This window comes from Lepisosteus platostomus, chromosome 1 (genome assembly GCF_059453375.1).
Source record: "Lepisosteus platostomus isolate fLepPlt1 chromosome 1, fLepPlt1.hap1, whole genome shotgun sequence".
In the NCBI taxonomy this organism is placed as follows: Eukaryota; Metazoa; Chordata; class Actinopteri; order Semionotiformes; family Lepisosteidae; genus Lepisosteus; species Lepisosteus platostomus.
This window is the reverse complement of record NC_142611.1, coordinates 51,647,878-51,674,865: the sequence shown is the minus strand read 5'-3', so window position 1 is coordinate 51,674,865 and position 26,988 is coordinate 51,647,878. Positions and strand designations below refer to the sequence as shown.

Here is a 26,988-nt window from a genome sequence, read left to right as displayed (position 1 = left end):
CGGGTTAATAGCTGCACAAGATTTTTTAACTGAAGGTTTGATGTGGTACATTGCAACATCATTGACAAGAAACGCCTGAAAACACAATGCCAGAACATCCTGATGGCAAAACAGAGGATTTTAAAACAAATGTATGTGCTGGGAAAAAAAATGGTTATTTTAAGAGCTAATAAAAAAACATATCGTGACATTCTGACACAAGATGGAAACTGCCTTCTAAATAAAATGTTATTTTTCCCGTCTTAAATAAAATTCAATTCAATGTATTTTTATATAGCGCCTTCCACAACAAGGTTGCCCCAAGGCGCAACATAACAACATCTACGTCACTCCTTGTGATTAAATGCAGAATATGTCTGTTGTGAAAGGTGTCAGGAATAAAACCCACTTTGCTACAGCACGAATGGGGTTGAAAAAACAGAAGCCTCAGCCTACCCCTCTTCTCTCCAGTGAAGGGCACCAGGTCGTCCCTGTCTGGGTGCTCCTTGGCCTGTTTCTCCAGGTGAGCCAGCAGGTTGTCGCGTTTGAAGGGCCCTGTGGGAGACTTCTTGGTCTGGTCTTTCTGCCTCAGTCCCGCCGGCAAGAGAGCATTCTGACCACCACCAAGACGAAGAACACAGAAGGTGTCACGAAAGGGAATAAAATAAGCTTTGCCCAATTGGTCCAGCGGTTAAAACAGACTGTATACACAATACATGTCAAACAGACCATGTGCAAACCAGAAGCTTTTCTTTTGACCTTTGGCTAATGAAGTACAAATGTTTGGTAATTCAACTAATAGTCAAAATATCTGAATAATAATTAAAATCATTTATACAATTTCTACAACAGGATGTGACACTGTGGTACAGAGATTAGCACTGCAGCCTCACAGAGGCCCAAGGTTTAATACTGGCGTGCTATCTGAGTGGAGTCTGTATGTTCTATGTAGGTGTGTTTTCATGTGGGTTTCCTCCAGGCGCTCCAGTTTCCTCCCACAGAGCAAAGACACACTGCTAGGTTAAATGGCTCCTGGGACAACTGGCCTGTTGTGAGTGTGTGCATGTTTATGTGGGTGTTTGCCCGGTGATGGACTGGTACCCTGTCCAGGTATCCTGTCTCACACCTGTTGCTTGCCAGGATAGGCTTCAGCTCCCCTGTCACGTACTGGATAAAATGGTTAGAAAATGGACAGACGGAGTACAATTTAATCTGTCCTGAAACAATTTGCTTCACTGAACATTTTAACATTGAACATTGTGTTCTACTTTGCAGATAAGGTCACCAGTTGTGCTGAGAATATTCAGTCCATTGCTGTGGAGGTGGCAGTATCCACAGCTTCCTGACCAACAAATCAGAGAGGCTCCTAATGCAGCCACTCTGATCCCCATTAAAGGGGAACTGAAGTCCCAATCTCTCAGACCGGTTCTTAAATCTCAGTAACAAAATAAATACATTGACATTATAGAAAAAAATACAAATTTTGAGTTAAGCACAAAATCGTGAACTTTGTGAAAATACTGTAAGTCTCTATGTCCCCGCAAACCCCTGATCTCGCACAGGTAAGAGCGAGAGTTTGCACGAATTGTGATGTGATGCAGCCCTTCCTACTCACTAGTCATCATAATAACTAATGTAATGTGATATATGAGCAAATACAGCAGATATTGTTGTGCAGCAGATATTTCACTACAGAAATGTTCCAACGTGATCTGTATGCAGTTAAGTAGTAGTTTTGGCAAAACCATCTTGAAATCGAGAGCAATATTTGTATTGGATTAAAAGAGATGTATTCACAAGCCTGCTTGTTTACAATGTCATAGGGCCCCAACACATGACCGGAAGTCCTGTTGCCTCGTTCTAAATAGCAGAAAGTGGCGCTGTGCATACCTGGAAATGTTGTCTATTTTGTGATGTAAATTGGAGGCTTTACAAGATACTGTGTACATTTTACTGCTATTGTGGTTTGAAATGCACTCATCAATGCCGATTCTTTCTAATCCCGAGACAGAGTAATAGAGTAATGCCTCAATATGTACAACCACAATGAGTTTAGAAAGACGACAGTCTTTCACAGTAGGATAAAACACAATTACAGAGGGGGGAAAGCAATACTGCTGCCTTAGTAATCAAAATGAAAGGTTAATACAACCACTCAAATTAAAAACGTAATAATAAATGTAATAATGTACTAGTGCACTGTATGTCATATTCCTTCAATGTCGCTCTTTAGGCTACATTTGTGTATTATTGTTTGACTTGCAATTTTTTTAGATTTACCACAGTAGAGACCTAGTAACAATATGTTTTAGGTGGGATGAAGAAAAGGATGTAAATGCCAGATGTAAATCAGTAGATTTCTTTTCCTATTCATTTTTTTGGAACTAAAGGCACACACAGTTTTCTTGGCCTTACTTGCATACCAGTTATTTTCAGCTGAGACAATAGGAAGGGCGGAGTTCACTTTTTCACAAAGCCTCCTGACTTGCTCACTACACCATGTGTCTTTTTATTTCTGTCACCTCTTCTCTCTCCGCAGGGAGCAGGAGGTGACGGCAGCAATATATCATCCCTGAGTCCAGAACTACCAAGCAGAGGAGATGATAAGAAACATGAGCCTCCTGTTAGCATTCTTCAGTCTGCATTGTTTCAGCAGGCACAATCTTGGAGTCTGGCAGTCCAATAGCACACAGGCCTTGTGCCTTCTAAAGAAAGACTTGTTGAGGGGAAGGATCTGAAGGGACCAAGGGTGGCGGCATAGCTTCAGAACAGAAATGGAATGGGGGGAGAAGGAGTGCAGGTGGAAAATGGAAACGTAATTACTGTAAGCAACATCACTTCCCTGTAAAATGTCTCTTTCATTTGAACCCCACGCATGCAGGCGCTGATGACTGACTTTATGTTGTTGTTATGAGGCTCTTACATTGCATTCATTTCGGGGCTTGTTTTCAAGGTCACTTCAAAAACATTTAGGGAACTGCCCTTGTGAACCAAACACTGGTCCGACAGCTGGAGGTTCGCTCCTTGTTTGTGTGGGTTTGTTCCACACAGATGCCACAGAAATGTTGGCCAGGTTTAACCAGAGTCCTGCCCAGGATGTAGCTCCCCATTGTGCCCTGTGCTTCTGGGATTGGTTCCAATTTGCCATGATCTTTACCAGGAAAACAAGAGGCTTTTAGATCATGGATAAATTGGCTGTGGAAACTTTGGTCCAGAAATTGTGTATCTGTGCTCTGCTCGTACAATTCCTCTTTTATTCTCCTTTACTTTTTGTATGAGGTGACATGTAAGACATACTGTATGTAAAGGGTTTGTGTAAAAGTATGACTTAACAGTCAGTTTTGCCCATCTAAAGAGCTTACATTTGCTCACATTGACTAAAAATTACATTCAATGCCAAATTTGACTTCAGAAAAGTCAATCAGTGTCAAAGCTGCTGTGTCAGAACAGTGCCACTGTGTTTTTACAGAGTACAGAGAACCAAGAAATCAGATTTTTTTGAAGGGCATCAATTTAGAATTTCTGTCAAAAAGATGAGAGAAAAATATATATAGATTGAAAATACAACTCAACTAATACAAACATAAAAAACAGTGAGTGAAGTGGAGGTGTGTGAGAGAAATGTGGAGGCTGTCGCAGGCCAGAAACCCTACATAAACACTATGTTGTCAAAGCCTGAAGTATGAGTAAGCTGCCACACCAGAATAGAAATAAAAGAATGTGTGGGATTACGTGCCATGGAAAGAAAAAGAATCCCCAGGAGAGAAAACAGTGCTGTGATCTGACCTCACAAATTTGGAGAAATATTGTATTTGGATGTTTAAAGCTTTGACTTTCATAGTACAGTCAGTATCACTTCCAAACCAATGGTTTCCCCATGTCTATGGCAAAAGGCAGATAGCCCAGTCAACTAATAGTGCCAGTGGGCCCGTTTTGTGGCAAAATTTCAAATGTTACCATCCATACTTGTAAGAAAGGCAACACTACAGCCTTCACACTAAAATACTTGTCTTAATCCCAGTTTCTATACTTAATTGCTTATTAACGCACACAGTTAGCATGATCCCTCATATTCAACAGCCCTGATCTCTATCCTCACCTGCTCATATTGATATGGATCAGCCCAAGTGGGCCAATGAAATCACATTCTAACTCTGACATATCGGAATATATCGCTCAATGAATTGCCTGATGCTTTAGAATATGGACACAAAGACATACAAACAGTGAAAAGTGGGGCTGAAAAATGTATAGACAAAAATGCTGTGTCACACAAAACAAAATGTATCCAATTGTTATCACTACGCATAATTAAAGGTGTTAAACATTATAAACCAATTTACCTTTTCAGTATTGCATAGAGTACAACCAGTAATAAACCTATTGTTATTGAGACATGTACAGTAAATTGAAAAAAAGCTTGGAAAAATTGAGTTGTTGTGTGCTTTAAATGACAAGGACAATTTTTAAACCCAGTCCTTCACTGCCCATTTCTTAATACATTTTAACCCTTCATCATCAAGGAAAATGCTATTGGATACAAAAGGAAGTCTAATTTAACCTGCCATAAAAAAACTATATACAGTAAATAAAAGAAAATGCATGATTACGTTTTACATATATATAATAATACATTTTTAGCATTCCTCCTATAAAATATATTGGATTATTTATCCATCCATTTTCTAACCAATTGTCCAATGCAGGGTCACGGGAAGCCAAAGCCTTTCCCTGAAAGCAACAAGTACAAGGCAGGATACAATCCTGGATGGGACACCAGTCCGTCGCAGGGCACACACAGACAGATACACACACGCACTTACACCAGCACCAATTGAAACTAGAAGCTAATTAACCTACCAGTATGTCTTTGGACTCTGGGAGGAAAACAGAACACCCGGAGGAAAACCCCACGAACAAGGGGACAACATACAAACTAGATGCAGAGAGCCCTCTAGATCCAGAACTGGACACAGGGCTCCAGCACCTCAAAGCAGCAATGCTAATCACTGCGCCACCGTGCCACTTTGAATATTCCTAGGAAATATCATTTCACAGCATATAGGGGACACATTCATGTCTACAACAACAAACTAACAGCAACTGCACCCCGTTTATCCAACAAACAAAGACCAAGATGCAGCCAGCCGACAACAGACTCACATCAGGGTCCAACTCCTCCAGCTCATCTTCCAACCTCCGGAGTTCCTCTTCCGACAGCTTCTTCAGAATCTCATCCTCATCCACATCCCGGTACTTCTCTAGTTCCTTCTTATATGACATGGCAGAGGGGCAAAACACAGGCAAAAAAGCCTTCTCTCCCACAAAAGTGTCTTCAAGACAAATACCTGGAGAGAGAAGCATGACACATATTATAAAACAGCATTTATTGAAAAGGACATGTGACAATATACAGTATTGCGCTGTTACATAATATACACAGCATTAATACCTTAAACACATTTCTTGCTACGGTTCTTTATTCAGTAAATTATTTTAAATTTTGTTTCAGAAATACATCATGTGTGACAGAGTCTCCTTCCTTGTACATTAAAATGGTTCAGGTTCAGGCCTAGTCTCCAAGAACAACAAGCTGAACAACATCCCTCTTGATCAGTGATTCCCAGTCACTGGTGTGCTCTGGTTGAGTTCTTAATCATAGATACGTTCATTTAAATTTACTATTTCATATGGAAGCTTATTTGCACCGCGGAGAAAAGAAAAGTGTGGTTTCGACACTTTTTGTGTTTAAACAAGATAACATTGTCTTAAAACATGATAATTACTTTGTGAACAATAAAGGCTAATAAATTAATACCTTGCAATATGTATACAATAATATTGTCTCATGCAAAGTCGCATTGTCTTTAATAATAGAAGAATATTGTCACATTCCTTATTGTGGAAATGAATTGATCTAAAGTAGCACGTAAAATGTCTTCTGTATAAATGAAAAGAACACCCTTCTGATCATTGAGCAACTGAGCATTCCTGGGTTAAACATGTGCCTCTTTCACTATTTCTGTGAAAAACAGAAATGACAACGGATTTACCAACACTTAAAGACTTCTACTTGATATTAGTTTGCTGTGACTCTTATTGTTGGTTGATTGTTGAAACTGTTAATACAAAAAACTCAAAAGCTAATAGCCTAAGCTTACATCAAATACATTTAAATTTGGAATTAAGCAACAAAATGCAGAAAATGTGTCATTTGAAGGGAAAGAAAACAGACAGTATTTGCACAGAAATGTAAAGGAATACGGGAATGCTGCACAAAATGGAAAACAATTGCAGGATGGCATACAAGCAGTAGCCAAAAGAACAATACATTAATGAAGAGAGTCCTGTTGCTGGTGAGAGGCGTTAGCAGTGCTATCTTGTGTATTATCAGATTCTCATTTAAACACAAAATTATCACATTTAAACACAACAAATATGTGATTTAATTGCAAATATGATCTCATCTATAATCAATATTACGTACTTTCGCACATGGTCTGAACTTGTCATGTGTTTATATACTGAAATGTCTACATGTTTCGTACCGTGAGCGCATACTGTGACTGTGCTGTGACTCGTCCATGTTCTGTATATTGTCCAATGTTTTATTAATGCCTTTGGCAGGGGGAGGGGTTTTAGCCATCCTCACCTTATGGCCTCGGTTGCAATTGCCTCAAGCAAGATGAGTTAATGCCAAACATGCAAATATTAAGTACCTTATTTTGGCATATCAGAATCTTACTGGGATACCTTTAAAGGAAGCAAATGCAAAAATGTGACTACAATTATGAAAGCTTATTAGTGCCACAGAGGAAAAACATTTTTATGTTTAAATGAGATCAACAGAATCAGAATCGCTTTTATTCGCCAGTACGTGTCAGGTACAGGAATTTGCCTTGGTACATTTGGAACCTGCTCAACACAAAACCCACACAGGTGCAAAAGGAGCATTAACATTAACATTGGTTCAAATACTCACTGTGTGTTTTAATTTGACTCCCAGGATAATATACCAGCATAAGGATTAATAGGTCAGTAAAAAAAATGCCAACTTAAGACGTAATACTGCAATAAAGAACATCATAACAAAAAGTTTGTAAATCAGAATGTTCTTGCCAGACAGCTAGAAAGGACTAGCTTTCAATACTCTGAAAAACTATATAAGAACTCGTGCTGAGACGACTGTAAAGCTTGCAAGGCTGCTACAGTAAGCTGATGAACGTGTTTTCCGTGACAAGTAGTAATAATATAGGCCAGGTTTAGAGTGTATACCAAATCAACAAAATGTACATTCTTGATTATAATTTCTTGTGACCCATTGTAGTCTAATTCAGAGTTATTCTAAAAATGTGGTGTCTCTCCATAATGTGTTATGTGAACAAAATAGAACAGGCAATCACATATAAACTATCTTTATCCTATTGAATGCATTATCCCCCAGATTAATGACAAGAGCAGCCCTGAGGCTTGATAAACAATAGATAGCCTGAGACCCAGAGGTCTGAAGGAAAGGCCTGCTTTGCTTTTCTTAACTGATTGACTTAAAACGGTAAATAGAAACAGCCCCACATAATATTCTAGGCATTCGATCACAGAGATCTGATTTTTAGGTCTGGGTGATGTTTAAGCAGACAGAATGTCAAATCTAGTGTGTTAGATCTCCCTTCTCTCATTGACATGACTTGTGAGGGTTTGGCGGACAGGACAATCTTTTCCACAGCTATAGATTACAATTTTCTGTGGAAACTAAATCTAAAGCCTATTATAGTACACAAATAGTGGCAATATTTTTACTTCCCATCCCTCACATTATTGAGGCTTACAGCGATGAGAAACAAAACTTGACAACCAGAATTGAAATGACTGATATATCATTTTTTGTGTAATTATTCTTTCACTAAGCAACGCTGACATATTACTCCATTAATAGAGGTCAACTGCTCTTTTGCCTCTCTTGAGGTCTCCTGTGTTCTGTGTTGTGAAGTTTTCTTTCGCTTTTTGTTTTGTTTTGTTTACTAGTTTGTTTACTTTTGTTTGCACAATCCATCTCAATATTGCAATAATTAATGTGCTTTAAATTGTTTGGTTTATTATTGTATTACGAAAAAGTGTTCCATGCATTCCACTTGTGCATTGCAGTTTTGCACAACGTTAACAACAGAACTTTTTTATTTTTTGTAAATGTACAACAAGCATATACAGTACAAGCATAATATTTCTAAATCTTATTCCTCAAATAGTAAATTTACCCCAAAATATATAATGTGCTGTGCATTTATTTCAAACTGGAGGATGTACAGAACCAGCAGGCATGACATACTTGCATTTAACAACAAATCAGAGACATGGCTCCTAGCCCTATAACACAAAAGAGACTTGCTGTAACAGTGAACAGAACAAGCCATTAATCCACATTCATCTAAACTACTGCACACAATTCCAGAACGAATGTGTTCTTTCAAAGGAAAGTGTCTATTCTGTAATGTGAGGCCTCTGCATTATACTAAAAATAATCTAATCAATCACACAAAGAACAGTTAATAGTTAAAGCTGGGCTACCAGACAAAGTAAATGAAGCAATCAAGAACTAAGTCAACATGTTTTCTCTAAAACAAAAATATACTGAACTTCTTCATTAAGAGCATGAGTGGGTTTCATTATTTGCTTTAAAGATGCAGTGATCGACTAAAGTGCGAAATGAACAGCGTTAGTGAAAGTTTTATGTCACGCTACACTTGCACGAATTCACCTGTGTCCTTCTCTTAAGGAGTATATCTGGCTGACAGCAGAGCTGCAGAAAAAGGAGAAGATTAAGTATTGCCTTGCCTAATGCTCCTTCAGTTTCCCACCCACGTGAACGGTCCAGAAATTATATTCTAGTGTGCCGAGCTACTTTACAGACTTCTTTGGCAAAAGCAAATATCATTACATAGCATTATAAATTTAGGGACTCCCAGGTGGCTCCTCCAGTAAAGGTCTCTGTACAGAGTCCAGGAAGCGTCCTGCGTAGCAGCTTGGTGATCACTGGTTCCCATCCAGATTATTTCGTTATCCTCCGCTGAATACTTGCAATATTAAGTTACCTGAGTCGCCTGTGGGCTTCTCACCTTTTCATGCACAAGGGTCTGTTTGCTGACCAGCGACCTAATTTACTGGTTCACCCAGCTTCACATGCATGTCATCAGGCCCAACAGGCATAATAGCCTTGGTAGCTTTACCACTGAAATAAGCTTTTTTTTCCTAACTTATGCAAATGAATTTATTAACTATATTCTCCTCCAATGCCAGGCCTATACTAGACCCATATTATAAATATAGTTATAAACAGTATACAAAGACCTATATTATACTACATATAGATCTATATTAGGCTTATATTATATTTACTCTCTGGTTTTCATTGCTAAACCATTTTTATATAGCATACCGAATTGCTTTCCATCTTTCCCCTTAATTTGGGCATTTACTATATGCTACAGTAAGAAATTATTTTTTTCTTTTTTATATTGTCTAGCATACTTCCTGTATGTCAAGTATTTGTTTTCATATTTCTTTTGGGTGTTTGGATATATCCATCCAACATTTCTGGGGAATAAGGTCTTCAAATCCCCCAGGTCATTATGAAAACTCTGCTGGTCAGTCATCGCTGGAGTAGGTTATCCATTGCGCAGTACATTTTGGTTTCTGTTCTTAGTGGATTTAATCGTTCAGTTAACTGGATAGTTAACACTTCTTGCTAACTCCACGAATGCTTTCAAGCCACAATCACACAGACTGAGTTGGATATGAGAAATAATCATCTTTGGGACAGGAACACTTGAATAAAAACTTATATTTGTCTAAATGAGATAAGTAAACCAAGGCCTGAAGTCAGAATAAAATCCAGAACACATTGTAGCTAAATTACAGGTCTGACACCCTGGATCAGAATGATTGCTGTGATGAATTGTGTCCTGGTTGAGAATACAAAGTCTAGACAAACATCAGCTTCATGCCTTGCCCTTTTAATGGAATTATCCCTGTTCTGAATTATGACCCAGCTGGTTTCGCAAACTCTCTTACTTTTCTTACCCTGAAGCAATATGACCAGTGATTAATGGTACTATTGTGTAGCACGTTATGACGCAGAAATACACTTCTTTTCTAAATTTCCAAAGTGGAAACTACATGAAAGTGCATTTAAATCTGAAAGCAGGAGACACTTCTTTACCCAAAGAGTTGTTGGAGTCCAGCCATGCTGTCACAGCTGATACTCTGGTTTCTTTCAAGAAAAAACTCTTGCTGGGCCAAAAGGCCTGTTCCTAACCCAATTCATGGGACACACTCAAATTCATGGGTGTTTGTGGATTTATATCTAAGTATCTATATGTGTTTGTTCCTCTGTCCTCTTTATTCAAAGAAACGCAGGAGGAAGAAATAGTTATTCTAAATTCCCTACTCTGTCACAAGACTGGCAGCAAAAGAGCTTCAATAATTATTATTTGTAATTAGGGATAGGCATGGGAAGAACTGATGACTAATATTACAGAAAGCATTGCCTTCATGACCTCAAATGTTACATTATTGCCAAAAAGTGGAATGTAATATGTAATGTAATATCTACCAGCGTCAAGTTTAGAAGGTATTCTGTAACCACTGAGGCTGGCAGAAAAAATCCAGGCTGAGCATGTAAATTCCTGAGCAGGTACCATCACCCCACCACCTAATAGGAACCCTGGGGAAGAAGCTAAGCTGCTGATGTTTTCAGTTTACGTTGGGAAAAGCTAACTTAGAGACACTTGTCTCTAGCTTGTCTTAGTCTCTACCTCATCATTACAGGGAGAGTACGGAGATAACATGTGTTAAAGGGTTAAAGAGAACAGCCGCTATTTGAGGGCAGTAATGGGAAACAAACTGAAAACTTTAAATTAAAACAACGTGAACTTACAAATGTCAGCCTTTTTATCGGTACTACATTCTTGAATTTCCTCTACAACAGGTGTGTTCAAACACTTGTTACAAGCACGCGTTTCCTTTTTTTTTTGCACTGTCTTCATTCTTTTAGTAACATGACTGAGGGGTTTACTTACAGAAAATATACATTTTGAAGGGGAAAAAAACACAGGTGCTTGTGTAAGGAATCCAAGTTTGGGATCCAGTTCTGCATCGAGTTCCCCTTTCATGTCTTGTCCGATACAATAGTGCTCCAGAGATTCAGCGATCTCACAAAAGCTCACGTAAATCAGGGCTTGCTGAAACTATCCAGTCGCAACCACTTATTGCTCAAAACTGTACAGACAGATTTCGGCTGTGCACAATTCCTGCTGCATTCTCAAGATCGATGAAGTTGTTTGCAACTCTTGTACGTTGAAAGTGTTTCGACTAAACAGAATGAAGATTTTATATTTTCTGATCCTCGACATGTTAATCGCAATATACCGTATGATATGTGTGTGCCTAGTGTCTTTAATGATATTTCGTTTTATTTCTGAAATTAATAATTTAGTTCAGTGTCTATTACAGATCAATTGGAAATACTCCTCAAAAATACTGTGCTGGGAAACAAAACAGGCAAAAAAACAACAACAACAGAGGTGACACAACAGGTGTAGTTTACAAGATGTGTGGCATACTGCCACATAAACGTCTTTAATGTTTTACGAGATATGTGCTCTACATGCAATGCAGAACGCACAATAGGGTTATTTGTATAAATTGGAATTGGTATACACAGTGAAAGGGTGTACTTTTGCTAATGTACATTTGTTCTAAGTTTCTAAGAACATGAATTTGCGTTTGAATCAGTGCTAAGTCAAATCCAAAATCTGGTTCCTTTCTTCTAAGAGTACTTGTATGATTTCAAGACATCTTCATACACGTGTTTTTCACAAAATTCCAAAATTCACTTTGGTTAAAGTGCTTTTAACATTCTAAACCCACGCACATTTTACACTTTGAAGAAAAATACAACTCTCCATAATATCTTCCAAATTAAACCGCACTGCCTGTCTTTCCATCTTTTGAAAACAACATTGTTCATTTAGCAGACCCGTTTGGTTTACAGACGCACCTTTGTCGCTATATGAAATTCAGTATTCTGCAAGCCGGCAACGTACTCATTCAAATATCACATACTTAGCTATTCCAAAAATAAAACTTTACCCTTTAACAAATAATTTCATGAGTATATTCTGTTTCATGCCGCGTTTCTTTTTCATAATTAACATTAATAATGTCCACTTCACAGCGCTACCAATGTCTAATTTCGGGAACTATTAATTGCACACATTTATCACTATTCCCAAACAAAATAAAAAAGAATGCCTTGAAGAAATCCACTGATCAAAGCGTCTTGAAAAAGGAGGTGATTTTACGATAGCTTACCTCTTCCACTGAGTATTCCAGTCTATTTATAGAGAGCAGAGCTAGTCCTGCTTTGTGACAGCTGAATAGTTTGCCCAGATATGGTTTCTTTTCGGCGCCGAGGAAAAGGGCATACAATAAATGCAGGACTTTAAGCAAAAGAAAAAAAAGGTCTTACCTCTAACGAGGAAACGGCCTGACGAAACAGATTAAATCCCAGGGAAAACTCGGCGTGGTACTGCTGTGTTAGAAGTTGCTGATTTTGTACCAAAGTTTTTTTTTTTCTTCGGCTCCCACACTGTCAAACAGGTCGCTGACAGAACTCAGATATAAGCCCGGCAGCCCTCCTCCTCTCTGAACTGCCCGTCAAGTGATGTCATCCCCGCTAGCTGGAGAAGCTACTTCAGTGACTTTCAAAAGTGTTCACCTCTCCTGGACTTTTTCACATTTTATTGAGTGAAAGTATTGAATCATAATGGGTTTATTTGGTATAAATCAATTTATTTGGACTTAAATGGGTTTATTTGGTAATTTGTACTATTGACTGGTACTAAACACTATATAACGTCAAAGTGAAAATAAAATTCGATAGTGTAGATCCTCCTAAAGGATACATTTGAAAACAGAAGATAACTGATTGGATAATTATTCACCCCCCCCCCCTAGTAGAGGCACTTTTAGTGGAAATTCTAGCCAGGAGTTATCTTGAGTATGTCTCTACCAGATTTGCACGTCTGGACACTGCAATTTGTACCCATTTGCCTTTGCAAAATTGCTCAGGTTGCTCAAGTTGGATGGGGACCAGCAATTTCCAACTCCTGCCACAGATTTTCATTTGGATTAAGGTCCTGCCTTTGACTGGGCCACAGCATAACATTTGTTTTAGTTTTTCAGCCACTCCAGTGCATGTTTTGGATCGTTGTCTTGCTGGAAAATGAATCTTCTCCTAAGGCCCTGGTCTCTTGCACATTGCAGCAGGTTTTCCTCCAAGATTCCTCTGTACTTTGCTGCATCCATGTTGAATCTATCTTCCAGGCCCTGACACAGTGAAACATCTACCATACCGTAGCACGATACCTCCACATCCATGCTCCAAACATATCGCTGAGCATTCAGGCCAAAAGGGATAATTTTGGTCTTATGAGACCCTAAAATATTCTTCCATTTGTTACAAGTGCCTCCCTCAAGCCTTATAGCAAACTCCAGTTGAGGTTTAATATGAGTTTTTTCAACAGAGGCACCCTCCCAACAGATTGTCATGTTGTCAATGTGTCTCCTTTATCCTTGTTTTAGAGACAAGACATGACCAATTAAAGGGTTAGAAATCTAGTACACATCTGAACTAAGAGTTCTTAGAAAAGAGGTCCCGGTTTAGAGCTTGCTGCACCATGCCCTACACCCACCATACACTTACTGATTCTGTAGATAATTGGTTAATTGCTGTCGGCGACGCAGTCACCCGAGGAACAGGTAAATGTAGGGTGGAGGACTAACTTGGTTGCGCCTCTAGGAGGCGCTGTGTATTGGGACGCTATCTTACACGTTCACAGCTGGGTATTCTGCCTCCTGCTGGCCAGAACTCGAAGGTGAATGTGTTCCGTTTGCCTCTCTTTCTAAATCTGTTTAACATCTTGCTGTAATGTTCCTAACCATTTATAAAAAATGAGAGGTATTACAAGATGAATTATTATTTTTATTTTGTGTTGATTAAATGTGATTCTGATAGTCTACTGTATGCAGTCTGAGCGCAAGGCGTGTAGTATTATGGGGTGTCCGATGCAATGCTAGCTGTATGGGCAGTGATTAGTTTGAATTCTTGTTTGGTTTGTTTTGTGATATATGAATTGCAGACATCCCAACTTTAAAAAAGTTCAGGTGTGGGGGCCTTGGAAAAAAATCACAGCTATATAAATAATTCGCTGATAGATACTATAATAGATATGCAATACACTATAACTCAGCAGTCCAGTTCAATAATCTCACTTTCTTTGCAAACTTTCGCTGTACAGAGATGTAGCTTGTTTAGCAGATTTGAGAAAATTTGGAAGCGGGGGCGATTTCCGGGAGATTCTGGATCAGTTGCGGGAGTCAGGGAGGAGACGCCGATTTCCGAGAGACTCCCGGAACTTCCGGCAGACTTGGGATGTCTGGAAGTGTGGTTTATAAACTTAAGTTAGCTGATATATTGTGTGCATTGATATATTTTTTGTAATGGAAAAGATTTCTGTAAAGTTCTAGTAAGAACTCCCCGTGCTTTTTAATGGAATGTCAACCACCGACTTCGCTAAAAAATATTACTCAAATTGCATGTTAACCCGCAAAAAATCTGGGGTCTCTGAATTTTAAATAATCAATTCGAGGGACTATATATATATATAAATATATATACAAAGTACGAACTGTAATAGGGTGTGCAGCGCCTGGTTTAAAACCTAAATTTAGATGGTAATTTGATTAGAAAAAAGGTGTGTGTGTGTGTAAATATTAGTTATGGAAGTGGCTACCTGGGGTTTGTCAAACACCCAAATAATGTCAATATTCGCAGGCCTCTGGGCTCTTCGAGGTAAGAAGAGAACTGAGGTGTTTGCCGAGTTGTACGGGGGCTGAAACACATTGACAAGACCAAACAAGGCATGAAAAACGGCAGAAAAGAACACATTCCTCCCCATTTTGGGGGTAGGGGTCAAAAGCCTCCTGGCCTTTAATAAAGCAACCACCAGGGAAAAATAATAATTCCTTACACTTTTACAGTATAGCTTATATATATATAACTTTTCTGGACACTCCACTCAAAGTGCTTAACAGGTAATGGGGACTCCCCTCCACCACCACCAACAGCAGCCATAGTGCGCCAGAATGCTCACCACACAGCTATCAGTGGGGAGGAGAGCAGACTAATGAAGCCAATCAACTAGTAAGGGCCAATGTGAAATTTGGCCAGGATGCCGGGGTTATACCCCTACTCTTTTCGAGAAGCACCCTGGGATTTTTAATGACCACAGAGAGTCAGGACCTCGGTTTTACATCTCATCCAAAGGACGGTGCCTTTTTACAGTATAGTGTCCCCGTCACTATACTGGGGCATTAGGACCCACATAGACCACAGGTTAAGTGCCCCCTGCTGGCCCCACTAACACTAACAGCAACCTTAGCTTTTCCCAGGAGGCCTCCCATCCAGGTACTGACCAAGCCCACCTTTGCTGAGCTTCAGTGGGCTGCCAGTTGTGAGTTTGCAGGGTGATATGGCTTCAGACTTAAAATCACACTACCAACAAGCCTACAAAATATGATGCACAAATATGGCTCCAGAGTGGGGTTGTTGATCACTCAGATGTCCTATATATTCTTATGAGGTAAAAAGGTTTTTGGAAATGGTGAAATGGCATAACCATGACCTGCTGATTAGTTCCCTCACACTTCAAGGCTTCCTTCCCAAGCTTACCTACCTGGTTTCCAATGTTCTGCTTGAAATCAGTATCCAGATGTCATACCATGCTTTGCAATACCTGCGACTGATTTTGGTTACACAGGCTCCAACACATGTGTAGTCATTAAGTGAACTTATCAGCAATCTACTGGTCTTTTCCAGTCCCTGACCTCATCTCTACAGCATGGTTTATGACTTGGATCTTCGGACGTTTCAGGTGCAATTCTAAAGCCAAAATCAGCACCTCAGATTCCCTGGCCATGTTGTCTCTGTAAAATACATGTGTGAGGATTTCCACACAAGTGCATTTCCCATCTCGACTTCAATCCGAACACCTGGGAGTGCAAAGCTAGACAGCCCTGATCCTCAGCTGCTGCATTGTCTTTCTGGTTCTCATTCCATCTTGGACATTATTAAGTACTGGACTTCTTCACCAGGTGAGTTTGTTGCACAGGCCAATGACTGCCATGGGCTACAAGTAACAAGAAATTAAGCGCATTACATTTTTACTGCAGTAAAATATCTGAAGGGTGTTGATATGCAAGATACGCACCTGCCCCACAAAATGTCCACAGTATACAACCACTCCCTGTGTTATGCAAAACGCAACAGCACAAATGAAACTTTATGCAAAGCCTCCCGTATCTGTTTGATACTCCGACTGTGTATCATCGTGCTTTTTCCACTCAAAACCATAAGCTTTATTTGCCATTATGTCAGGGAAGCACTGAAGTTTTTTTTTTTACTGTGTATTACTGCATAGTAAAATGTAATGAAATGTACAGTATTTATACATCTGGTAAAAGACAGTTCTCTCTTCAGTGTTGCATTTACTATAATTTGTGCTTAGAGAGGGGGGGGGGGGGTTCTAAAACCTTGGAATTAAAATAACATGTAACTTACATTTAAAATGAATTTAAATATAAATGGGAATTCTGTGTGCTCACTGAATGATTAAGAGTGGCATCCTCCTTCCTACAGTCAGCTGGGTTATGTACAGTAAAGAAGTGGAAGTCGGAGCCCATACTAACTCAGGGAATGGATGCATTGTTAAAACTCAACTTGATTTCTGAAGTAATGAGCGATTAAATGTATGTTCTGATGATCAAGGTTGTGAAACAGTTACTTTCCTTGCACCTTGGGGTGGTAACCTGCATTACATTATTGGTTTCTTACCCTGATTGGGCAAGCTCTCACACATCAGACTTCAACATACCAACCTAAAATTAGCCTTCAGCATACTGCTGTGAAAGCATGTCCAGTGGTTCCAGGATCTCTCGGTTGTCAGTGAAGCAGTGCAGGGGAGTGTTAATGAAAGGAGAGACGAGTAGTATACGGCAATGGCAAATGATCTGTATGGGGAGTACATCTAGCTTGGGTTCTGTTCAGCTGAAGAGAGGTTAGAGCAAGTGTTCCTAAACCTAGGTCTAGTAGCAGCCTAGTAGGATATGCAATCTCATCTGTTTTAGTAACAGCTTTTGTGGCAGATCCCCTTAGGGTTGCAGGTTTTTATACCTGCCACTAGAGGCCACCATATGAGTTCTAGTTGTAAATAGCAATATCAGGCATAACTGATGGGAAAGTTTGATAAATGATTTAGAATTTCACACTTCCATGGGCACAATCTAATATTTAAAGGGTATACATGCTCCATTGGGAGTTTTTGTGTGTATACTTGATCAAGTGTAGGCTGTTACAACATTAAAAGTGAACTGCAATGCTATTTTTATATTTTAGGGTTAGAAAGAATCGGCATTGATGAGTGCATTATTTCAAACCACAGCAACAGTCAAATGTAGTTATAAAACTACCAATTTACAGCATAAAAGAATTTCCATGTATGCACAGCAACGGTCTGCAATTCAGAACGAGGCAACAAAATGCTGACGTGAAGCGGCCCTATTACATTGTAAAGGAGCATGCTTGTTAATACACTTAATCCAATATATTGCTTTCGATTTAGACATTTTAATGGAGATAGTCTTCTTAATGAGAAAATACACAACAGTTCACTCATCCGGGAGTCAGCAGTTTTTCCCCCCCGAACACATAAAAAAAAAACATTTTTGCAGGCATAATTTACATTTCCAAAACTTTTTTTTCTAGTCGCTATCAAATATACTTAATCTACAATTAACACTTTGATTAATTGTAATTTCAAATTTTACAGAAAATATGGTTTCTAACCATCAATCTAAAGGAGATAAACATGTGGCAGAGAGTAAAGATGGTTCTTATAGTGATGGGGTAATTAGTATTACAGCAATTAGCATAGGGTCAATTAAATGACTGAATTTAGAAGTGCGTGGGCAATAGCACATGGGTGGTGAAACCCCAGCCAAGCTTGAGCTTCTTGGTGCGATTCCCCCCCCCCCCCCATCTAAACAAGGACTCCGGGACTGCACACATACAAAACAACCATACTTCAGTGGGTTTAAGCATTTTCTCAAGAAGCAAGGTCCATGCAACTAGTGGACATGTTGAGTTAAATCCTTTAAAACATGGAAAAAGGAAACCTTTGAAGGCCTCTCTATAGTTAGAGGCTTCCACTGCACTTCCAAAAAGTCTTATTTTTAAGAAAAACTTAAAGTATAAATATCCAGACAACACTAACATTGCATTGTTTTACAAGAAATTACTTTGTCTCTGCAAGTTATGAGCACAGTATAACTAGCATAAAGTAGGAAATTATCCAGTTCTTAACTTAAAGGATATGTTTTGGTCTATTGCCTCCAGTGTATAAATACATCTACACATAGTATATCTTCATGAATCAAAGTATCGGCAAAAGATGTGCAGTCAAAAAAATTACTGCAAATGTTACTTATTAGCTATATTGATGCTTATATCCAGAGATACATCTGTACACTTTAACAGTTGGTATATCCACACTCTCAACCAAAATAAGCCTGGTTAAAGAGTGAATCTCACTAGTTTCTGAAATGCACTCCATTTCTGCCTCAGTGGTTTAAAGTTCTTAAATGAGAGTTTTTAGTTGTTCCAAGAGGAAACACTCTTGACTTATACACTACTTCAGTTTTTGGGATCAAACTCATTTTCAGCTGAGGAACATTCATTAGTAATAGCCGGTTTTCCATTATCATGGAAAAATTGCACAACCAATATTCAAAACTACTATAGACAAAAACAATACTATAAACCTTTATAAAGTAAAATGCAGCACACCTCTCCCTTAATTAACTTTATTATACTCTGCATCTGCACTTTTGACCAGACATTTGCAAATAAAGTAATCTTACACAAGATTATACAGCAAATAGCCAACTTGGTCAAGACATTTCCTACATTAGGATAGAACGCAGCCATTGTCACATCACTGCTCAAATTTCTATGAGAAAAAAAATCAAACTTATTTTAGTTAAACATGTAAACACTGTGCACAAACCTGCGAAACTCAAAATACCTTCCTTAAAGGTGCAGCAACTCCGTAAAATGTCCAAAAAAATTTAAAGTGAAAAATAAATTGCTACTCTAAGTTAAATAAAACAAAAGGACCAAAAATGTGGATTACAGTGAAGAAATTAATGTTTCTGGATAACTGCAAAACCTTGCATGTAATTATGCAGAACTCTGTAAACTTTTAATTATTGCTGTTTAAGACGATTTAGTCCCCTTAGTATTTAAAATATTTTAGGAGAGCCAGGCAACTGAACATTTGGTTTGTGGGCTTAGAAAACCTTTTGAAATCTTGTCTAGAGCAGGTAGGTAGCCCTGGTCCCACAATATGAAGTTTGATTCTGGGATGAGATGGAATGAAAGCCTTAATGACTTGACTGAACCAATAAAGTGGATAAGTCACTCGATCAGCTGTATTTTGCAATTTAAACATGCTTCTAAAACCTACAGGAACCCTGCAAATTAGAGCAGGTTAAGCAGCTGTTGTCCTCATGACTTCATTGTAGTTCAGCAACAAAGTTGCTGTTTCATGATCAAACATTTAAAACACATGCGTCAAGAGCATGTGAATAATAGACCATTCTTAAGACCTTTCACCTTGTGCAGTACATTATGATCTACAGAACTCTCAACTCACAAGGTTTTATAAGCCCATTTAGGATCTACCACAAAAGCAGACTCTTTCCAGGTTTGCCAATGACACTATGCAGCTTTTGTAAGTTCCTCAGCAAACTCGGACATGAGGTCGTGCACCCAGACATCCTTTTCTTCATGTGCTGTGTCCACTAGATAGACCACCACTCTCCTCTCCCAGGGGTTGGCGCCCTCATGGATAGCCTCTATCTGAGCTACCAAGGGCTTTTTCTCCACGTGGTTTCGAAAAACAATGGAAACCTCCTCTGACCATTGCCTCTCCTTCACTCCTGTAATAGAAAAAAATTGATAAACAGTCAAGCACTATGTACTACATGCCCTGGATTCCCTTAGGCAAGAAATTATCTATACATGTTATTTTAACCACAAATCACACACTTTAAAACATGGAACGGGGGTTAAGTAATGGCACAGTTAGACCCAAATGATTTTGGATGTTCACTGTTCCAGTCTCCATAAAATGAGTTTCATTGCAGTTTTATTTTCCACCTTCATCTGAAGCATCTTAACCTGGTGTTTCCATTAACTATAACTTTGTACTACAATATTCTCATCACTAGAGGGCATACCTTTTGTATACTGGAGATGCAGTATTTTACTAGATTAGCCAGTTGAGGAATTCTCATTTACAGTGACTGACCAATTGAGAGACCAATTTACTCAGCAAGGCATTTATTGGAGCATCTGATTCAATGTTTCTGCTGTCTGAATAACACTTCAAGTCTATCTTGGTAATTCACAAAGAATGGTCATAGGTTTACTATTAAAATACTGGAGAAGACCTTTGATGCCAAAGCTGAAAGTGATTATCATACCTCAATCATGAGACAGCTTTACACTGTTGCACATTCAGCATGTAAGAATGTAAAAAAAATTAAGAAATATTTACAATTTTGGGACAATTTAGGAGGTTAATGGTTTAAATTATGAAGAAATTTTATAATTGTACACATCACTACAAAAATCTGACAGCCATTACCTAGAATGCAAGACCGATACCTAGGTGTTTTTCTAATCTAAAACAATATAAGCATCTTCCCATCATACTATGAGATTTTGTTAGCTATTCATCTTAAACTAGACTGGATGATAAAGTCTCACAGTGGGTGATGAGGTCGAACATCCAGTAAATTAGAGTAATCATGCATATACTGCAGTCTGCATAAAATGTAAAAATCAGTGTATTTGTGCGAGAAGCAAAACTCGGCGTTAAGCTTCTCTGGTATTGTACAATGTGCCATTTCAAAGTAACAAAAGGCACCAGGGAAACACCACAATTATTGCCCTGGAAGAACACGGAGAGCAGACACTGGCCACACACCCTCCTGCTTTTACCTGCCAGCTGAGCTCTGACCCCCTGAAAGGGAAGCTGTCTGAACTCTTCGATCAAGGGCTGGAGCACTGTGCAGCTCACCAGCTCGTGCTTCCCGTAGTCAAGCTCATATACCGATACAAGACCATTAGTCAGAATCCCCTTGACAAGCACACGGTGCCAACTGGAAAACAAAAAGCATTTGGGAGCTTTAAACTCATTTGACTAAATTTACTAGGTTATCCATGGGTCTTGTAAATTCAGTCTGGTCTTTTCTAAACTATAAATGTATACATTACCAGCAATAAGTACACTTTTTATTAACTGATTTTTTTTTTGCGAGTGGCATAAACAAAACAGGTTTATCCCATTAAAAAAAAAACAGGATTGGATACTGCTAAAGTCCTTGTATTGGAAATAATGTTAGGTCTCAACGGACGGAGAAAAGCCTTTCAAACTGTGCTCACTGAAACATGATTCCAACTGCAATCACAATGGAATCACTTATCTCCTGAACTATGTACAGGAGTGTAATTACTGAAGTAGATACAGTTAAAGATTAACTGCTATCCTGTGAAAGTAATAAAAGAAGGAACTAACATACTGAGTAACTGTTTAATGGCCACAATTTTCACTGCATTCCGCCTTGAAAGATCTTATATGAAGATGGCCAGAATTTAAGCTTTAGCAGCTTGTAATTCTAGTGTGCTTAAATCCAAAACTTAATAGTAATGAAATCTGCAGTCTGTAGATGAGAACAATGAATTGTGGGTGGTTTTAATTCAAGTCACACTGCACTTAAACAGGTTGGTTATGGAAGCTCAGGGGTGAGAAAGAATTAACAATTCAACACAAAGTGCAAAAGGTTAGGCTAAATCCTGAAGCAAAAGCAAGAACAGCTGTATAATTTGTATTTGTTTTTTTAAAAGAGCTGTATACTTTCAAAAGGGATCAGCCTTCTGCATCAAGACAAAACTGCACAGGTGAGGCAGATTAAAAGGGAACTGCAATGCTATTTATATTTGGGGTTAGAAAGCATCAGCATTGATGGTCTGTAATAAACTCGCAATAACAGTGAAATGTACACAGTAAATTGGAGGTTTTTCAAGTTACATCACAAAACAGACAATTTCCAGATGTGCACAGCACCATGTTGTTGGATTCTGAACGAGGCAACAAAACATCTGGTGACACGTTGGAGCCTTATTATATTGTGAACAAGCAAGCTTGTGAGCACATTTTTAATCCAATAGAAATATTGCTCTTGATTTCGAGACTGTTTTGCTGACAAATACTACCTCCTCGTTAACTGTGCTTGCAGACCATGGAACATTTCTTTAGTAAAATGCTGCATAACCTCTACTTATTTGCTCCTACATTACATTATTCATTATGGTGACTAGTGAGCAGGAAGGGCAGTATAATCTCAATTCATGGGAACTTGAATGCAGTACTTTCACAAAGTTAATGATGGCGAATTAAGCATTTTGTAAAACTCTACAACATCAATGAATTTATTTTGTTACTGAGATCTAATAACCCGTCTTAGAAATTGGGACTGTAGTTCCACTTTAACAAATAAAGTAAGTAAAATGTTTTCTGTATGGAACTGTATTGGCTGACAATACATATCTGAGGGTAGGCCTAGGGTATGGGTCTCCAATCCTGGCCCAGGAGCAGGTCACCATCAGTTCAATTTCTGAACATATGAAACGCTTGTTGTGATCAGTTAAGCCAATGATTTATGTAATATAAACTGATCAATTGTGGCAGGAGACCTCTAATCTCAAGCTTAAAATGTATTCAGCAGTACAATGCTTAATAGTGATTCTACACCGATTAGGTGATGCTCAAATGTGTTCAAATCCAACTTGCAGGTTTTATACTAAGTTTTAAAAACTATTACATATATCCTAATAAAGTAATTGGTCCATGTATGCTGTTCACAGAACTCCTGAAATTATCAAACCACTGCCATCACTAATTGTTTCCATCCAGGGTGAGGACAGAGGTTAGCCCTTCATCTGCACATCCATGGACAGCATGTTGCACTATACTTTTTGGACACTGCATTAATGTACTATGGTACTTTCAATCAGTGTATACCTATCCACATTTTGCACACATGCTGTACTTATTTTAAATTTTTAGTCTATTCTGATGTCTGTTTTTGCTTGTCTTGGGATGGGCTGCTGTAACACCTCAATTTCCCTTCAGGATCAATAAAGTCTTATCGATCAATCTCTATCTAGAAGATAAACATTTCCACATTTGTCCAACTTACTTATTTTCCACTTTGGCTGCACATATTTGGTTCTTTTCAACAGGAATGGGTTTCCCCTCCATTTTGTTGTAATACAGGATCATTTCCCCCATCAGGACCACCAATTTATATAGATCCTTCCAGGGCTGGAAGACAAAGTGCCCAGGGTGGCAGGCCACCGACACAAAGATGTCCAAATTCTGCCCCACCTGTGGCAGCTCTAATAGAGGGGGGAGCAGGGAGGAAGTGGGGCTTAGGCGGTCCCCAGCTTCTGGCTGGGACTTCTTGGGGCTGGGGCTGCTTGATTCAGAGCTGGTCTTGACTGGGCTCACAGAGCTGCTGCTGAGGAACACATCCTTCTGATGCTTCCACAGACTGGAGTCAGCAATCTTTTGATTAATGCTACCCTCCATGTCATAAAAATTCTTGGAGGGGAACAAGTAGATATGGATCAACCCCTTGGACTCGTCCACTCTGGCTACCTAGAGAACAATAAAAAATACTTAAGAAAATACATATAATGCAACTATGCACTGCTCTGAAAATGGCATATTAGGACAAAGTGTCTGCACTGCATAACAGATCAAAAAGAATTGAACTAAAAACCATTTTAATTCATCAGGCTCCAAGCACACTTGCTTAAGTACAGTATTTTATATAGTCAGGCTTCATGCATTCAATCAAAATAGTTTTACTCTACAAGAACTTTGCACTGAGATTGAAAGTCACCAGTTATTCTAACACTTTCAAACTCTTGAATCCACAACTAAACTTTTCTGCTGACACTTGCCTTTATGCTACAATCGGTGCAGTTCAACACACTGTCTCTGAGCCACAGAACTGCTTCAGGGGTCCATGAGCGGACACTGACAGGAAGATCAGCCAGACAGCACTTCATTGCCTGGAATAAACATAATGGGGGTTATGCCAGGTGGCTCTCTTGGAAGATTGCTCATACATGGGCAGAAACTATACCAATGCGGTACTGTATACAGTCTTTATTTTCAATTTACACTTCTGAAGCCAAATTAAAACACATTAAAGAAGAGAAACTTAGTTTTACAGAAACCCATGAAAGATGGTAGTAGAAAAAAGTTCTATAGTTACTACACATCTTGGACTTTTACAAATATACAATGTTGATTTAACCCACTAGGCAGATTCAGTCATGTAAATGACCATCAATACTGGCATCAACAGCTATGTAGAAATTACTGTTAATTGCAATGCAGACTTCATAAAAAGATTGTGAATTTCATTTTCAATGCTGTATATCCGAGACCTACGTTGTTTATTTAGCAAAAACCAAAAAGGTAGAAATTAGTGCTTTAGTGATGTTTTATGCCTTGCATTCTCTTATATCTTCATAAATCTGCATGCACTGCTTAAGACACTTTTCTCCATGCTAAGAAGTTGGGTTCATTTAGAACAATGCACAGGGTTAGTCTAAATGAAGTCGGCACTTTACCTACTGTAAAAGTACAAGTTCTCATGTTAGAGCAGTAAATCATTAGTACTTGTATTAGAGAAACAAAAGGGAAGTTTTATTCAGTGAGCTCTGAATGCAGAATTAAATAGCTTTTTGTCTGCACTTAAACTTTTAATGGCTGACCTGTGGAGGAATTGTCACAAGCTCCCGGAGAAAAGGAGGTGGGATTTCCCGGAGTTCAATCACCTCAACCGATGCAGGAACTCCCAGATCCAGAAACTGGATGTCCAGTACACGGCTACCATGCAGATTTGTGATCTAAAAAGGTGAAAACATTTAGCACACCTGACATGGAAGGTAACCAGGTATTGGTTTCTCATCTACATTCTGCCCATGATGCCTAACAACCAGTATGACCAAATATATAATGGGCACCTCTACAGTACTGAAAAGATCATTAAACTATATCAGCCTTAAGCGTTATGGTTACTTAAAAAAATACTGTTCTCAAATTCTTACTTAATTTGGAAACTAGTTCTAGAACATCACGTTTATTTATAGCTACACCTACATAAAAAGGCACCAATGGAATCAGGTCTTTCCTGAAAGACTGATGTGTGATGCACATGTTTTTAGAATAGCTGTGCCACACCTTTTTAAAACTTTAATTTGCTGTTGAAGAGGACTATAAGCCTGGCATAAAATAAATATTTGCCCTTTTTTTTCTTTTAATTCTTGGATTACTCTTTCAGGGACAAAAGCCTGTTGCTGGCACGCCCCAAAAAGCTAATCTGCTTTGGTAATGATTTGAGTTACTCAATGAATAAAGAGCTCACCTCCACTCGAGACCACTTTCCTTTATATCGGGCCAAGCACCATTTGCCACAGAAGGGTTTGGAGACCAAGGCCTCCGATGAAATCTGTCAATATAAATTGTTACTGCTTTTGCTTGAAGCTTCCTACCTTTTCAATTAAAGTTGGCTGTCGCAGTACAGATGATTAAACCGTAATAAAAACACCATAATGAAGGGAATTATAATCCTAGTCATTGGGGAACATGCATTATCTGGTTTCTCTCACAACTAAGCTTACCAACTGAAGACTTTAGGCAATTCTCTACACAGAACTAGGTTTCTGAAAATATCCTGCTTCATCTTCATGAAAGCCAGAAGACCATAAGGTCCCTTGAAGACTAGAATTGAAAACTACTACTATAAAGGCGGATTCTGCAATAATCATGGAGCTTAATTACTTAAATTCAAATGTTTACTTACTGTATACACAGAAAAAAAAGGTTAAGAGAGACCCCTGATGTTTGGTTTCCTATATTTTAAATTAAATACTGCTTCAGCCAGTACTCACTTCTAAGTAAATACCAAACCCCAAACTAAGTTGACTGTACTATTATCTCAATCTGTGCCAAGTTTAATCATACCCTTAAAATACTGCTGGAATTTGTGTTAATGGCACATTTACTTCACTATTAACCGAAGTGGACCATACTCATGCTTAAAATACAGAAATGGAGCTCTGAATGATCTAATCTTTGGCTGAAAACAACAAGCACAGGAGGTCTCCAATATTCATTAGGGACTAAGTGTGTAACCTTTGCCCATATGACAAGGAAGGAGATTCCCCCCTCCACCCCACCCATAAGTCAGTAGACTATAGAATATGTTAGAAGTGTGCCCACTAGAAGCAACAAATACAGTACGGAGGGTCCCATTATAATCCCAGGTTATGTTTCTCAAATAATGCAATTTACTGCAGAATGACTTGGAAAGGGGAATTAATGTCCATGAAGAACATGTTGGGAACATATCCCAAGCTGATTACAGTTCAAACCAGCATATACCTAAAACCCATCCAGCTCTTTTTGAATTGTGGTCTTGTCAAAACCAACAAATTCAAAAATCTCCACAACATAGTGTAGTGGTACAAACATTCATGTCGTGGCATAATTCATAATCACAAGAACTTTTTCATTTCAAGAAGAGCAAAAAATGATCAACAAGCCACCCATGGTGCTGGCTTTCAGTACCTTGAAAAAGGATGAAGTGTGGGGAACTTTTAGGTTAACTTTATTGCAAAATGACATATAGCAGGGACCACGTGTAATGACAAGTGCCTTGTGTTTATGCCAGACAAGTGAACGGTGTACC

The 26,988-nt window shown here is 38.7% G+C and overlaps 2 protein-coding genes across 5 annotated transcripts in view; both read right to left on the bottom strand.

The window, feature by feature from the left end:
* Nucleotides 1-12,678, bottom strand: part of tmod1 (tropomodulin 1) — a 34,569-nt gene extending 21,891 nt beyond the window's left edge. For 2 of the 4 annotated variants that reach the window (XM_088631711.1, XM_088631733.1), the window contains exons 1-3: nt 12,503-12,678; nt 5,143-5,327; nt 436-592 (exon numbers count right to left, since the gene is read on the bottom strand). In XM_088631711.1, the coding sequence (XP_088487837.1) occupies nt 436-592; nt 5,143-5,262 (277 nt within the window). In that variant the 5' untranslated portion in view covers nt 5,263-5,327; nt 12,503-12,678. Of the gene's footprint in view, nt 1-435; nt 593-5,142; nt 5,328-6,631; nt 6,711-12,345; nt 12,445-12,502 lie in introns of those variants that run through there. The other 2 variants (XM_088631718.1, XM_088631724.1) reach the window with 2 other exon arrangements.
* A 5,021-nt stretch (nt 12,679-17,699) lies between these two features.
* Nucleotides 17,700-26,988, bottom strand: part of tdrd7b (tudor domain containing 7 b) — a 41,202-nt gene continuing 31,913 nt past the window's right edge. Inside the window, exons 12-17 of the mRNA XM_088631692.1 lie at nt 25,663-25,746; nt 25,010-25,144; nt 24,184-24,298; nt 23,419-23,875; nt 21,158-21,318; nt 17,700-20,091 (exon numbers count right to left, since the gene is read on the bottom strand). Coding sequence (XP_088487818.1) covers nt 19,871-20,091; nt 21,158-21,318; nt 23,419-23,875; nt 24,184-24,298; nt 25,010-25,144; nt 25,663-25,746 — 1,173 coding nt within the window. The 3' untranslated portion in view covers nt 17,700-19,870. The remainder of the gene's footprint in view (nt 20,092-21,157; nt 21,319-23,418; nt 23,876-24,183; nt 24,299-25,009; nt 25,145-25,662; nt 25,747-26,988) is intronic.